At 37.0% G+C, this 16,397-nt stretch overlaps 1 protein-coding gene across 23 annotated transcripts in view; it reads left to right on the plus strand.

Moving 5' to 3' along the window:
- The window catches only part of GTDC1 (glycosyltransferase like domain containing 1), a 496,188-nt gene that overhangs the window by 96,841 nt on the left and 382,950 nt on the right, over positions 1 to 16,397 (plus strand). For 15 of the 23 annotated variants that reach the window (XR_009490748.1, XR_009490749.1, NM_001076035.1 and 12 more), the window contains 2 exons: positions 9,389 to 9,548; positions 14,933 to 15,136. The exons of 1 other annotated variant lie outside the window; for it this stretch is intronic. Coding sequence is in view for 20 of the 22 variants with exons in the window: in NM_001076035.1 (NP_001069503.1) it covers positions 14,958 to 15,136 (179 nt within the window). In the remaining 2 variants the exon portion in view is untranslated. The remainder of the gene's footprint in view (positions 1 to 9,388; positions 9,549 to 14,932; positions 15,137 to 16,397) is intronic. 7 more of the 23 variants (XM_059875283.1, XM_024975776.2, XM_059875286.1 and 4 more) reach the window with 2 other exon arrangements.

Below are 16,397 nucleotides of genomic sequence, written 5' to 3' on the forward strand. Positions count from 1 at the left end.
GTGGTGGAAGTATGGGGTCTTAACCACTGGACTGCCAAGAATTCGCAGTAAACAGTTTTTGTTATGATTTTTGATCATTAATCATTTGATCATCAGAGATTTCCCCCCCCCCGCCTTTTTTTTTTTTTTCTATATTTTGATTGCTTTCAATTTTTGGCAAAGACTTTAATTAAAAGATTCTTGACAAGTTGCAGAGTTAATTCTTATAAGAAGTTTTGAATTAAAAGATATGCATAGTTTTAAAGCCTTTTGTATTATGTTCTAATGTGAAAGGATGTTTTAATCCTTCCAAGCAAATTTAGCATTATACATTAGTAGAGTAGGCACCAGCCTTCAGTACCTGAGAAGTGTCCTTTTAATTCACAAACTATCCTGATCTACAGTTGACTCTTGAACCACTCAAATTTGACCTGCGCGGGTCTGCATATACTGAGATGTTTTCAGTAGTAAATACTGCAGTCCTCTGGGTCTGTGGTTGGTTGAATTCACACATTGAGAGGAACCTACTATGAATTATACATGGATTAACCCCCTCTTCCTCTCGTTGTTCACGGGTCAACTGCACTTTGCAGATGGCTGAAATTTCATCATCACCTGTTGCTCCTTTGTCATATATAGGTCCTCCCGGGAGGGGGTAACACATTGTGCCCTGCAGACATTTACTCTAAACAGTTTGAAGGAGTTTATTTGATATTTTAAATTTAGTTCTTGCAAGTAAAGTTTAGAAACAAAGCAGGAAAAGGAACATTGAACAAGAGGGATAATAAACAGAAACAAGGTATTCTTTATGTCATTCAGTTCTACTAAGATCAATTGAAGAACTATTATATGAAATACATAATATTATGTACCTAGTTTTAGGAGTTTAAGTTATAATCTCTCTCTGCAGTGATTCAGGCTGTTTGTTGACTTTGAATGCTAATTAATCTAGAGACTTAGAGTCCCAGATAAGGTAGGCATATATGCTGGATAGGGATGCAAGGGAGAATTAATTAACTCTCAGGCTACCTTACTCTTATTTGAATGCACTATTTACAAACCATTAAATTACTAACTTAAGAGATGGTGAGGTTGCAGAATGTGGCTTTGAGTAGTTTGCAAAGAATACTGTGTACTGTAAGGTCTGCCTCATTAGACAAAATATTTGTATCATTGGAATGTCTCCTTGAAAAACCATTTGATAAAGAGATAATAGTGACAAACAAGGCCACTAGATAGATAAAAGGCATAGTGCTTGCTCCAATCAGGGAACTTTGAGCTATGCTTCTTATCTTCTTTAGTGGAAACTTTTGTGTCAGATGATATGGGCCAGCCTGTGCAAAACTATGGAGAATAGCAGACCTTCTAGAAATTATCCATCCTTGTTTGCATAATGCCTTTACTTTACTCAACAGACTCATTCCTAAATACCTTCATGATATTAAAATCCCAGTCTATTATTATCAGACTGACTCTTTTTCTTATAATAGTGAGTAGCTAGTGATATGCCCCTTGTAATATTTAAAAATAGTGATACAGCTCTCATTACCGCATCTATTAGCCCCAGATTTACTCAGCCCTGGTCTAAACTGGGTTTCTGGACTTTTAAAAATTTATCAGTAACAATCTCTAAACTCTATCTAGAGATGACTTCATAAATCACCAATATATGTCTTAGACTGTTGGCAAATCACAAGCTGCTTAAGAAATATATGACAACTAGAAAAAAACCTTCTGCAATAAACAAATAGAAGAAAACGTACTTTTAACTAATGCTATTTCTAGTAAACTTCTGTGTTCATGTGGAACTTTGGAGATGAGAGAAGTTAAAATACTAAATATTTCAATTGATACATCTTTATGATTTTGTTGATTTGGATTTTAAAGGACAGATTCTAATCTTGCCTTTCCCTCATATTTCCTAATACCATTTAAAAAAAGCATGTTACTGCAGGGTACTTTAATTGATACAAAATGAATATTAAAATATTAAAGATATCTAACATCAGTACTAAGGATTTCCATTTCTAGCCCTCTAATCCTCTATGGAAATTTCTCTTTTGTCTCCGAACTGTTTGCCTGATATTCTTTTGCCCCTGGATTTTGTATTTCTTTTAAGTTGATTTCCCTCACTGATAAACAGATTGGATTGTGAGATTATGTCCTTTTTATTTTTCAGTGGAAGTGAGTAAATCCAGAACATTATGCTTGGTGACATTTATTTCAACTCATCAGGGGAATGCCACCCATGTTTGCTTGGGTTGTAGTACTTCAAATAGGACATTGAGAATGTATTTGTGTTAGAGTAACCTTGCTATTTCAGTTTCAGAATTAACTGAAAATGTGACATGTGCCTCCTACTAGAAGAGGGAATGTCTCAACAATTTTTGGCTTAGTTAATACGGAGTAAATTCTTAGAAAATGTTAGCACTGGTGTAGTTAAGAACCAGTCATTTTATTTTAAATTTCTGTGGTGTGTATATTTATAATTACCTTGCACAAACCAGGTCTGAGTTAAAATTTGGCATAGAAGTCAATGTAGAGTAGCAAGATAATGACTCTGTCTAATAAAAAATGTCAGTCTAATGGTTAACCAGTTGAATCTTCAGGTTATAGACTTGACTGTCCTTGGGTTAAATATTCTTATGGAGTCTAGTCAGCTCAGAGAAGGTAGAGTTGCCCATGATGTGCAACATGACTTCTAAACACCTTACCAGGACTATTGGTAGAACTGTTTTCCTTAGAAAGTGTATCATTTTGAATATGATAAAATGCTACCTCTTATATTTAGATGATGATAGAATGTGTGCATTAAGTTACGTTTGTGAGAGTAAATAGTAATTAGTGGTAGTAAAGGGTGAGTATTTGCGACCTTGAATGAAATAGGAAGAAATTATCAATGCCATTTTTACAGGGTTTTATGGTTTATTGACTCAACCACATTTGTTGAACAACTTCTGTTTGCTACTTGCTGAGGGTCTAGTGGTAAGCAAGTAGACCTGTTCAGTATCCTCATGGAACTTAATATCCAGGGGAGGAAATGGGTCCTATATAATCACTCATGTAAATGTGGTCTACAGGGAATAAGCACTGAGAAGTACTACAGATTGTTTTATCAAGGGCACTTGGACTTTGTTTAATGGTGACTGTAGCAGCTTATGAAATAATTTCCTACATAGCCCTATGCCTGACTTCTCCCCTCCCACTTCACACTCCATTCTTGTTACATCAATCTTGGATATTGTCCTTCATCCATCTTGTTATCCTATCAAAAAGTTGCCAGTCTAGAGCTGGTGGGTGATGGATAAAAGTTGTGAGGTAAAGGGAGAGGATTGATTATGCTGGACTCAGGAAGAAATCACAGAAGTTTGAGATTTGTGATCCTAACTATTTGATGTTCAGTTCTGTGTGACTTACATCACCAGTGTCCTAGGTTTACAGACTAATGGGAGTTATCATTACATATGTTTGTTGTTGTTTAGTCACTAAGTCGTGTCTGACTTTTTTGCAGCCCCATGACTGTAGCCTACCAGGCTCCTCATGGGATTTCCCAGGCAAGAATACTGGAGTGAGTTGCCATTTCCTCCTCCAGAACATCTTCGTGATCTAAGGATCGAACCTGTGTTTCCTGCAGTTGGCCGGCAGATTCTTTACTGAGCCCCTGAGAGAGCCCCAATATTAGCCATATTATACAATAAATGCATTTATCATCGAATAATGACATTTACATCCCATGAACATATACATTTATACTGCAGTATATTATTTACATAATAATAATATTGTTATTTAATGCAAAAACTACCAAGATTAGAAAACGGAGGCATCTTTTACTTAGGTTATATCATATGCCTGGAGTGAAGCTCAATGGGAAAATATGTGAATATGGGGTTAGAAGCTCTGAGTTTAAACCCTTGCTCTATCACATTAAAAATTTTTGTAATTAAACATTAAAATTTTAATTTTTAAATTCTATTTTATTATTATTTTTTATTGGACTATAGTTGCTTTACAATATTATGTTAGTGTGTGCTGTAGAGCAAAGTGAATCAGCTATATGTATACATGTATCCCCTCTTTTTTGGATTTCCTTCGCATTTAGGTCACCACAGAGCATTGAGAGTTCCTTGTGCTATGCAGTAGGTTCTCATTAGTTATCTACTTTATAGATAGTAGTGTATATATGTCAATCCCAGTATTCTAATCCATCCTACTCCTGCTTCCTCCCTTAGTGTCCATATGTTTGTTCTCTACATCTGTGTCTCTATTTCTGCCTTCTGAATAAGTTCATCTGTACCATTTTTCTGGATTCCACATATGTGTGATATTTGTTTTTTCTGTCACTTATTCTTTGATTCCAATAGTCTCTATTTCTTCTTCTGTAAAAGAGAAGTGGTGGAACAGTGGCAGCAGCCTTCCTTCCACCTATGATTTTGCAATTCACGCTGGCTTCTGCACATAGGTGTCCATATCTGAATGGGTCATATAGCCCCATTTTCTCCCACTGAGCTGATTTGCAGCCTGTTTCAGGAAGGTGGAAGGCTTGGAGAATTGCCATCTTGAGAAAGCAAATGCATTATTCATCTTGTCAAACTTTTATAAAATGCATAATTGTTGGCAGAAAGTATTTTAAAATGCCTTTTTTTCTTCCCCATTAAATAAAAGCCTAATTACTAAATGTGGAATGGGATCTCCAGATTGATGATGAGGGAATTGGTTTCTCATCCTACTTCCATGTCTAGTATTAAACTAGGATGACAAGAGATCAAACAGAATAAAAAACTGTAGGTGATTTTCAAAATTCATGGATCTCACAGATATTCTCTTAGGCCTTGAAACTTGCTTTGGCCTAGAATTCAGTTGCTTATGGTATTTCTCCCTCTTCTTTAATCACAGTTACTTCTGTTGTATTAGTAGGTTAGGATAAACACATATCTACACGAAAATAATTTATTCATTTCAGTAAATTCTGATTTCTGTGAACAGCAAGAAAAAAGAATAAATATAAAATGTATTCAGTTGTACTAGCTATTTGATTTAGTCTAGGCTTCAGGAATAATGGAAATCATTAGTAACAGGTATAGCGCTGCTTCCTGACACTGATTTGCTCAGGACTGGTGTTAAGGTGAAAGCAATGTTACTTCTTTAAAGGCAGAATCAACTTCCCATTTCCTCCTAATCTTCAGTTCACCTTTACAAAAAGCTTAGTGACATTCACTCTGTAGCAGATCCTGGGATAGCCCTTTGAGAAAACAATGACATGTTCCCTTATCTTCCAAATTTTTTACAGCCCCATAGGAAGCAGAACGCAGAAATAGAGTGAAAAAAGTCTTATGATACCGTACAGAGTAGAAAACAAGTCATGTTTATGAAATGTTCAGGGAAAGACTTCATAGAGTTGGTGATTGATGTGCAGAAATTGTAAGAAAATTTCATCAGATGAACTTGAAGAAAAGACTGATAGAAAAAAGATAAAGATGTAATGTCACAGAAATATAAAATAGCTACATGAGTGTGAGTGCTTGATATTGCTCCGATGACATTGGGGAAGTAGAGGAAGAGGATTGAAGTGGGAGAAGGGGAAGCAAGGCTGCAGTGAAAAGAAAGGAACAGGCCTGAAAAGGAAGGTCATAACTGCCATGTCTAGTGCCTTGGGTTTTGTCCTTAGGTGATGGAGATATGGAAGGTATGTGAGCTTGTCACTTCATGATCAGATTTGCATTTTGGATGACTATTTGTGGCTGGATTATGGACAGTGGTGTGTTGGGAACCAGATTGTGTGGTGGCATGGAGACCCAGTTAAAAGGGTAATGCAATAGTTCAAATGAGTGATGACATAATTTTCTGGTATAAAATATTCTATTGATTCATAAATTTGCTGCCACATTTTAAAATGTCAGCAAATTGAAAAAATCTTAGTATTCAGTAGAACTAATTCATTGCTGGTTTTATAGTTTAAAGTTATTCATGAAATTGATAGCAATGAAAAATTGAAAGAAGGTTAGTATTTTGTCAGTAGAATTAAACCAGTATACTCACAAAAATTTTCAAAGTTATAATTTTGCTATATAATGTTGAATATAACTTTAAAAAATGTAAGGTAATGAACTTGTAATAGATATACATATACATACACACACATATATATATATATATATACATACACACACACATGCACATCTAGTTGTTAGTGGAAATTACATATGTGTGAAAATAAGTGAATAATAAATCATAATGTTTGGTATTTTTTGAATATGGGTAGGTATTTTTTGAATTTGCATTTGATACTGATAGTTATACCCAAGATTTTGTGTTAATTCAAGTCATGGCATAAGTAATGGATATTTTTGAGCAGAAAGTTATATCCCAAATCTAAAAAGAATGAAAATATTTGTCATGGAAAATTAAATAGCCATATATGCATATAAGATTATAATTTTAAAAGAGCATGTGTTAAAAGATCATTGCAAATCATATATTTGGAACAGCATGCTTGAAAATAGCTTTAGATTGTCTCACAAATGGTGTAGCATATAAATCTTACCAAATTTTGCTTTGGGTGCATAAATCCTCACTTAGTTACCACAACAAGAAACAAAAGTCAGAGTTGATGGAATTAGAATATCCGTAGCCTTATGCGGGAATAGAATTTTCTGCCACATCTTTTTCAGTATGAATTTAAGACTTAGAAAAAAAAATGTTGCTTTTTAAATACACCGTTGTATACAAGTTATTATAAATATTAGGCTGTATGCCCCATGATCAAATAATGAAATAATGGTAAGTTTCTGTTGTACATTATTTTCAGTTCAAACTAATGCTCAGGATCGGATTTCATGCCTTACTGTTAGTCAGACTTTTCTTTATTTATGTATAATATTATCAGTGCCTATAATTTTAGGATTGTGAGTTTTTTGCACTACATTTGATATCTGATTATTTATCAGTCTTCAGAGATTACATTGAGGCTTTAGAGGTTAGGATGTATTTGCTATGAATGACTTTTATGAAATTTTAAAAAATAACCTTTTCATAGGATCCGTTTATCCTTGTCTCTCTGCCCCCGCCCCCCCCCCCAATGTGATAATAGAATGTTTTATAATACTTTGAGGAAACTTTTTTATTCAATAGCAAAATATATTTTTATTGCATATTTCCCTTAATAGGTTCTGTTAGGGGAATCATTGATGACATGTTTCAAAGCAGAAATCTTTTCGTGCTCTTCATTTTTTATTTTACTATTTAATGAGATTTCAGGTATATTTTAACAACTGGGGTTTCCCTGATGAATCATTAAAATAAGTGAGTGGGCTGGAAAGTAGCATGAACTTTTTTCTTAGTGCTACCCTATTTTACTCTGCTGGGTTACTGGTTGCTTTTTAAATAGAACCTGGGTGTGTTGGAGCTGGTGGGTGGAGGTTCAGAAGGGAAGAAGGGAAAGGGTCAGTTAGAAAATACCAGGTAAATCTCTGATAATCTACTGGGAAATCCGACTCAAATTCTACTTTCCTCAATGTACTCCATTTTGTATTTAAGCTCTCTATATTTGCTCTGCCAAGCTCAACTTTCCAAATACTGTGTATAGGCAAATACAAAATATATTTCCAGCAGTTGATTGAAGTTTAAGGTATTAAGCCATATGTGGATTAGCCTGTGGAATCAATTTCTCATGTGTGTGGGATTAAAACCGTTAAAACCCTCATCACTGAAACCATACCTTCCCACAACCAATAGTGCTAAGGTGTCTGTGGAATATTTTAATACAACAGGTTCTCTGATTTAAAATTGTTCCTTGGTATTTGGTTGGAAAATTATTTGAATATTATAGGTAACTGCACTGATATCATATATGAGGACTAGTTATGGGATTCTAATGTGACTTAGGTTTAGTTTTTAAAAATCCACATGAGATATTTATACATAGTTCGTCTTTTTCGATGTCAATGGCATATTGCAAATTTCCTTTAGCTATTACTGTTAAAAGCAACAACAACAACAAAACTCTACCACAGCAGCTGTAACTGCTAGAGGAGGTAGACAGAAATGTGGTTTACCTTGAAAGTGATAATGCTTAGTGAGTAAAGCACTTGGGTCAAGCTTAAAATAAATGCAGGTATGATGACAAAGTTTTTAATACAAATTTTAAAATATTCACAGCATTGGTTTCAGGCTACTTTTGTTCTTGGTGATTTTATCAGTGCATTTTTATTTTTAATTGGGATGACTCTAATGGCACCTTTTCATTTTGGTCAAAATATTTATATGAAATACTATCATAATTTTTCATTTTGTATTCCCTCACAGTCTTAATTGTGAATGTAAATTTTTTGAAAGGTAGGTAATTCTCAGATCATTTTGACCTCTGATGATCTTAAATAAAACTTGAAGTGGTTTAAAATTCCAAGCTATCACTTTGACTCATTTTATATTGTTAATTTAATATTTAGCATTTAACCATGTATCATTAAATCATAGTATTGATAATGAATTAAATTTTCATAAAGCTTTAATAGTGTAGCAGATTCTCATTCATCTGGTGTCACTGGGGGATAAAATATGCTGAAGATGAGGTTTTGTTTTTTTTTTTTTAGAACTGAAGCTTACTTATTTAAGCAGGAAAACTTAAAAGTTGTTAAAAACTTATCTGAGACATTTTTCACACTCTTTTAGGGAATATGAACAGATTGTCTATTTACTCATAAAATATCATCATTCTAGTGTCGTGTAGAAAGGACATGGGCTTTCTGTTTGGTGTTTATTCTCCAATGTAGGAAGTTTTTTGTTTGTTGGTTTCTTCCTTTTAAAATACCGCACTCCTAATTTTGATATACTTACTCTGTTTAATTGTTTCAGGGCTTATCATCTGTGGTAGTACCTGTACTAATACTTTAATGGATTCATAAGTCCAGGCACCTCAGTAAGACATTTGGCTACCTGTAGGCTCACCAGCATCTTTTGGCAAATACCTGATCACAGCCTCTTGCCATGGAGGGAAGCCTCTCATCCTCTGGAGCAAGGACTTTCAGTGTTGAGGCCCTGTTTCTTCTGCTCCCACTCACTCACTCTCCAGTAGCCGTTGCTATAGGTGCAAAATTGTCTGTATTACTTCCCTGGCGTGACCATTTGTAGTTTTCTGAGATTATTGCTAAAATGGGTAAATGGTGTACTCCTTTATCTTTTAGTAAATTCCAGCATAACAGCAAAGGTTCTTTTTTAACGTGGTGTTTTTGTTTTTTTCTTTGAACTACTGCTCATATGTTTCCAGCAGTGTTTCTAAAACAAAACAAGCACAGTGAAAGTATTTGAGCTGTTCTTTAATGTGCTATAATGACATTTGGTTTGAATCTTATGTTTAAAAATCAGCTTCCCCTCTTTTGCTTGCACCTAATGGAAATCATCTTTCTGCCAGGTTGTGCTTAAAGAAGACTACAAGGGAAGAACATATTTCCTTCTTGCCACAAACATTGCAGTAGAAGTAAGTGGGGAACTGCCAGGATATGTCTGTCTCCACAAAACAAGCAGAACAAATTTCCATGAATCAAAGCCACTAAGTATAGTTTTCAGAGATGGTAAGACATAGTTACTTTCCCTCGAAAAATACCCTAAATGCAGGCACACCCTTTGGCCACTAGAAGAATGTTTCAGTAAACGCTAGGTCAAACCTGTACATTTCACTCTTCTAACTGAGCTATTAAAGGGGTGGAAATCTACTATAACTATAATCTTTTTTCCCCTTTTCTATTTTTCAACCTCCCACATGCTTGATGTTCAGTTCTGCTTACTGAGTGTCTTGAATCTGCAGCGGCACCTACACGCACTGCCTCCACAGTGGCTGATGGTTTGCAGATAACTCATGATTCAGACCCATAAGAAACATCTGTAACTGCAGGGCATGATATGTGCTCTAGATTAATCATGGAAAAGGACAGAGTAATGAAGAATCAGAATACTTTTTTTTTTCCGAATATTAATGTTGCTTTGAGATTATATGAGTGGAGTATTCTCTAGAGTGGTTTATATCACCTTCTATCACTTGGGGAAGTATCTCAGGTCATTTTTATAAGAAACTCTTAGAGGCCTTTTAAGCATATACACCGTAGTGTGACTAGGTCAGAGGAAATAAAGCAAGATAGTAGATACATGTCATGCGATGCAGTAAGCAAATTAATGTTAAACTGCTTGTATTTTTTTTTTTGAAAATCTTGATATGATTTTAAAAATTGCCTTTCATTAGTTTCTCTTTTGCTTTCTAGAAGTTTCAATCATTTGAAGGGCAAATGGCTACCATTTTGTTAAACTTTGGAGGCTCTTTATTAATGTACTGTATACAGCATCATACAGGTGAAGTCTCCAGACAACCTGAAAAAAATAAGCTGCATAACTCAGTCTCTGAGCTTACTTCTTCCTCACACAATCTGCAGTACTCTCAAATTCATATTTAAAATACAAGCTGCTGAAGAGGAATGGTTAACACCCAATTCAGTTAAGTTCAGTCACTCAGTCATGTCTGACTCTTTGCAACCCCAGGGACTACAGCACACCAGGCTTCCCTGTCCATCACCAGCTCCCGGAGCTTGCTCAAACTCATTTCCATTGAGTCAGTGATGCCATCCAACCAGCTCATCCTCTGTTGTCCCCTTCTCCTTCTGCATTCAATCTTTCCCAGCATCAGGGTCTTTTGCAAGAAGTCAGTTCTTCCTATCAGGTGGCCAAAGTATTGGAGTTTCAGCTTCAGCATCAGTCCTTAAAATGAACGTTAAGGACTGATCTCCTTTAGAATGGACTGGTCGGATTTCCTTGCAGTCCAAGAGACTCTCAAGAGTCTTCTCCAACACCACAGTGAAAAAGCATCAATTCTTCGGTGCTCAGCTTTCTTCACAGTCCAGACATCCATACATGACCACTGGAAAAACCATAGCTTTGACTAGACGGACCTTTGTTGGCAAAGTAATGTCTCTGCTTTTTAATGTGCTGTCTAGATTGGTCATAGCTTTCCTTCCAAGGAGCAAGTATCTTTTAACTTCATTGCTACAGTCACCGTCTGCAGTGATTTTGGAGGCCAAAAAAATAAAGTCTGCCACTGTTTCCATTGTTTCCCCATCTATTGGCCGTGAAGTGGTGGGACCAGTTGCCATGATCTTAGTTTTTTGAATGTTGAGTTTCAAATCAGCTTTTTATTCTCCTCTTTCACCCTCATCAAGAGACTCTTTGGTTCCTCTTCACTTTCTGCCATAATGGTGGTGTCATCTGCGTCTCTGAAGTTATTGATATTTCTTCTGGCAATTTTGATTCCAGCTTGTGCTTCATCCAGCCAAGCATTTCTCATGATGTACTCTGCATATAAGTTAAATAAGCAGGGTGACAATATACAGCCTTGATGTACTCCTTTCCCAATTTGGAACCAGTCCGTTGTTCCATGTCTGGTTCTAACTTGCTTCTTGACCTGCATATAGTTTTCTCAGGAGGCGGGTAAGATGGTCTGATATTCTTATCTCTAAGAATTTTCCACAGCTTGTTGTGATCTGCAAAGTCAAAGGCTTTGGTGTAGTCAATAAAGCAGAAGTACATGTTTTTTGGAACTCTCTTGCTTTATGTGTGGTCCATCGGATGTTGGCAGTTTGATCTCTGGTTCCTCTGCCTTTTCTAAATCCAGCTTGAACATGTAGAATTTCTTAGTTCATGTATTGTTGAAACCTTGCTTGGAGAATTTTGAGCATTACTTAGCCAGCGTGTGACATGAGTGCAATTGTGTGGTAGTTTTGAGCATTCTTTGGCATTGCCTTTCCTTGGGATTGGAATGAAAATGGACCTTTTCCAGTCTTGTGGCCACTGCTGAGTTTTCCAAATTTGCTGGCATAGTGAGTATAGCACTTTCACAGAATCATCTTTTAGGATTTGAAATAGCTCAGCTGAAATTCCATCACCTCCACTAGCTTTGTTTGTAGTGATGCTTCCTAAGGCCCACTTGTCTTCAGACTCCAGGATGTCTGGCTCTAGGTGAGTGATCACACATCATGGTTATCTGGGTCATGAAGATCTTTTTTGTATAGTTTTTCTGTGTATTCTTGCCAGCTCCTCTTAATATCTTCTGTGTTAGTTAGGTCCATACCATTTCTATCCTTAATTGTGCCCATCTTTGCATGCAATGTTCCCTTGGTATCTCTGATTTTCCTGAAGAGATCTCTAGTCTTTCCCATTTTATTGTTTTCCCCTTTTCTTTACATTGATCACATAGGAAGGCTTTCTTAACTCTCCTTGCTATTCTTTGGAACTCTTCATTCAAATGGGTGTATCTTTCCTTTTCTCCTTTGCCTTTTGCTTCTCTGCTTTTCTCAGCTATTTGTAAGGCCTCCTCAGACAACCATTTTCCCTTTTTCCATTTCTTTTTCTTGAAAATGGTCTTCATCTTTGTCTCCTGTACAATGTCACAAACCTCTGTCCATAGTTCTTCATGTACTCTATCAAATCTAATCCACTGAATCTAACACCCACTGCCTTTCAATTGCCTATTCTCCTTTCCTTGGTGAATAGGGACCTGTGATTGAAAAGAACTGATTTGAAAATGCTGGAGGATTCTATCTTTACTCCTTAAGTTCCCTGGTGGCTCAGACTAAAGAGTCTGCCTGGATGCAGGAGACCCCAAGTTAGATCCCTGAGTCAGGAAAGTCACCTGAAGAAGGGATTGGAACCCACTCCAGTATTCTTGGCCTGGGGAATCCCATGGACAGGGAAGCCTGGTAGGCTATATAGTCCATGGAGTTGCAAAGAATTGGACATGACTGAGTAACTAACACACACACACACTGCTGCTGCTGCTGCTAAGTCGCTTCAGTCGTGTCCGACTCTGTGCGACCCCAGAGACGGCAGCCCACCCGTCCCTGTGATTCTCCAGGTAAGAACACTGGAGTGGGTTGCCATTTCCTTCTCCAGTGCATGAAAGTGAAAAGTGAAAGTGAAGTCGCCCAGTCGTGTCCGACTCCTAGTGACCCCATGGACTGCAGCCTACCAGGCTCCTCCATCCATGGGATTTTCCAGGCAAAAGTACTGGAGTGGGGTGCCATTGCCTTCTCCAACACACACACACACACACACACACACACACACACACAATTGGTTTAGCCTAATACCTGGGGAGGTGGGGGGATTGGTTGTGGTGCAGAGGCTGGGGGTGGAGGTGGGGTGCTGGTTGGGAAGTACCTAATTACTGTTTGTCAGCTACTGTGCTTCAATTTTATCCTCACAACACATTTCTGAGGTTAGTTCTATTATCCTCATTTTAGAAAAGGTGAGACTAAGTCCTGCAATGTTAGGTAACTTGTTCAAGATCATACAGCTAGGATGTGACAGAGCTGACCTTCGAACCTGTATCATCCTGACCCAAGGATTCATGCCTTTCCCGCATGAGGAACACTGCTTCCTATTTTGCATATAAGTGAAATACGTTTGTATTCTTCCCCCAAAATGCTCTTTGGATGATTTAGATATCAAGAAATGATTTTTCACTTCAGTTATTTCTTTTAGAACCATTTGAGACTTTCTGCTTTGAAATTCAATTTAAGCAGACATTGCCTTGACTGAGCAAAGTAAAGCACAGTTTTCTTAGGATCATCATTGAGTTTTGGGGACTAATAATTTTGTGCAGCAGCATTATTACAGAAAGCAATATGCTGCTTAATGAATGGTGTTTACTTAAGTCATAAAAGAGAATTCAAACGTGGAATATTTTTTAAACAATGTAGTTGTTATATACTGAGTGATATTTCTAGTTTATTTCTTATAGGAAATAGCATGTAATTTGAAATGCATATATAAGTTTTTATATACATACATATATTTTTATTTCACTGAGCACATTAGCAAAAGTCGTATTATTAAAGTAAAAAGTTGCTTGACAGCCAATTCTTTGTGATGAAAATTTTACCACATCTTTAGTAGCAGTGTTACCTATTGCTCTTAATGCTTTTGTTGTTTAAAGAAAGATTGTAGAAACTTTGGTGTTCATAAGCATGTACCTTTACCTTATTTTTTGCATCTTCCTTTGGGGGTGGGATATTGATAATAGTGAGGAAGTGGCCAAATGTCTCAAGAAATTGTATCCTAAAGATTTTTAACACTAGAGAGTTGATATTTGAGTATGAGTGTGTGTTCTTCTAAATATGGATCCATTGGGGGCACTGGTAGCTGATGAATTGATAAATGGATTAACATGAGTGTTCCAGAATCAGAGAATTCCTGAACTGGAATGAGCCATACAAATGAAGGACTCTAGTAGTGGCATTCTTAGTTAGGACATGAGTTCAGTGACTGTCCAAGTCCAGATAGAACTGTAGTCCAAGGTAGTGCTGAGGTTACTGAGTCAGGGTCACAGCCATTCCATCCAGGAAATGAGACATCACAGTAGGAGGGGACTTTAAACTTCCTGGGATAGAAGAAACTGAGTCATTTGGAAGTAATCTTAGGACATGAAGAAAACAGAAATCAGAAAAATAAACCATCTTTCTTTCCTCTTATGAACATAAATGGTATAAAAATATTGATTCCCAAATACAAATCTCATGTTACATATTTAAAAAAAAAGTGGAAAAGGGCTTCCCTGGTTGCTCAATGGTTGGGAGTCCAGCTTCTGGTGTAGGTGGCGTGGGTTTGATCCCATTTTGGGGAACTAAAATCCCATATGCTGCAGGCCACCTGAGCCCATGAGCCACAACGAGGGAGAAGCCTGTATACCTCAATGAAAGATCCCACATGCCACAACTAAGATTTGATGCAGCCAAAAATAAATAAATGTTAAAAGAGGGGAAGATACCATAAAATAAAAAAGAATAAACCTATTTAAAAATGTGTCTGTAAATGATTTTATTTGCTTTCTGGATATAATATTTGAACATATTTATTTTAAAACAGTTATACATACATATATGTATGTTTGAATTTTTTTTTTCTTAATATCTAGGATCTGTGAAGGTTTGAAAGGGCCAATGAGTATTCTCATCCTTGAGGCATTCTATGGTGGGTCCCATAAACAGCTGGTGGATCTGCTTCAAGAAGAGTTAGAAGACTCTGTCCTTTATACCCTGCCTGCAAAGAAATGGCACTGGAGAGCAAGGACATCAGCTTTATACTTCTCTCAGAATATTCCCACCAGTGAGCACTACAGGTAATTAAAACCCAGGCTGTGTCTCCAGCCTATTTCAAATGCACCTGTTCTAAGGAGCCTGCTACTCTGTTGGCCTCTGTGAGATTTCCTCCAACTGTGTAATTGGTCAGTATGACTACAGTAGCTATTCCTGTAGAGACAGCAAAGCAGCCGGGTACACTGATATTCTGAGGACACCTGGCTGGTAGGAATGTGGCCTCATTTAGACCCTACATGCCTCTTCTTATTTGTCTTGTCCTTTTACCACATGCACATGTGGGTGTATGATGACATTTTTTTGGCCTGAGATGAGAGTTGATCTTGTGCATACTTGGTTTTTTTTTTTTTTTTTTTCACTTCCATAACCTCTCATGCCTCTTTGAGTGAGTATGCTGTTTTAGGGTATCTGCTCTGTACTAGGAGCTCAGGTTGGAAAGATGGATATGACCAAGATGAATATAACCCTTACAGGTTTTTATAGACTATTCAGTTAAAGATGGATATGCAAGTGCTATGAGAGTATGAAAAGGGGAGACGTTGATTTTGACTGTGACAAATTGGAGGTCTTTTTATAGAGTTGATCACCTTTGCTTACTCTGGAAGGATGAATAGATTTGGGGACACAGACTGGGGACACAGATCTCAGTTTTGAATTTTGCATCGTCAGGCAGTGGGAACTATGGGGACCTGTTAGAAAGTCTCATGAGAAAAGCTGAATGGGAACTACTGATCCCATTTTAAGGAAACAAGTAGAATGAAATCCCCCTGGAATATCCCTATTGCCATGTGTCTCCTGATGGTTAAGTAGTAGATGATTATCCTACTGTGGTTTACATATCCATGTTCTTACCACGCTGGACCCTTCTGTGTAGGGCTGCATTGATGTCGGCAGGAGTGAGGAGTGCCAGACTGATAATGAATGGAGTTCGAGACAGGTTGTTAGAGTGAGGGCACATTGCAAGCTGCAGTGCCCACCTTGGCTTCAGCAGCCGTATCCATCTGCTGCTGCTTGTAGGGTGGAGCAGTGACAAGGGAGAGAGCAGCTTGAGATTTAAATGTAGGTTGCTGTGCTTAGTAGTAATTTGGGGGATTCAGAAAACAGCCCATTTGGTATATGAAAGCCATGCATCACCTCTGAGAATTCAGATTGTCGGATGAAACAGCAGTGAACGCTCAAGCCATGTTGCTTGGAATTTAAAGGTAAAAACTGTTGGAGGGCATGTTGAGAATTTTGTATTTTTCTAATCTAAAGTGTATTTTTCCTTACATAATTTAATGTTTT

This window comes from Bos taurus, chromosome 2 (assembly GCF_002263795.3).
Source record: "Bos taurus isolate L1 Dominette 01449 registration number 42190680 breed Hereford chromosome 2, ARS-UCD2.0, whole genome shotgun sequence".
Lineage (NCBI taxonomy): Eukaryota > Metazoa > Chordata > Mammalia > Artiodactyla > Bovidae > Bos > Bos taurus.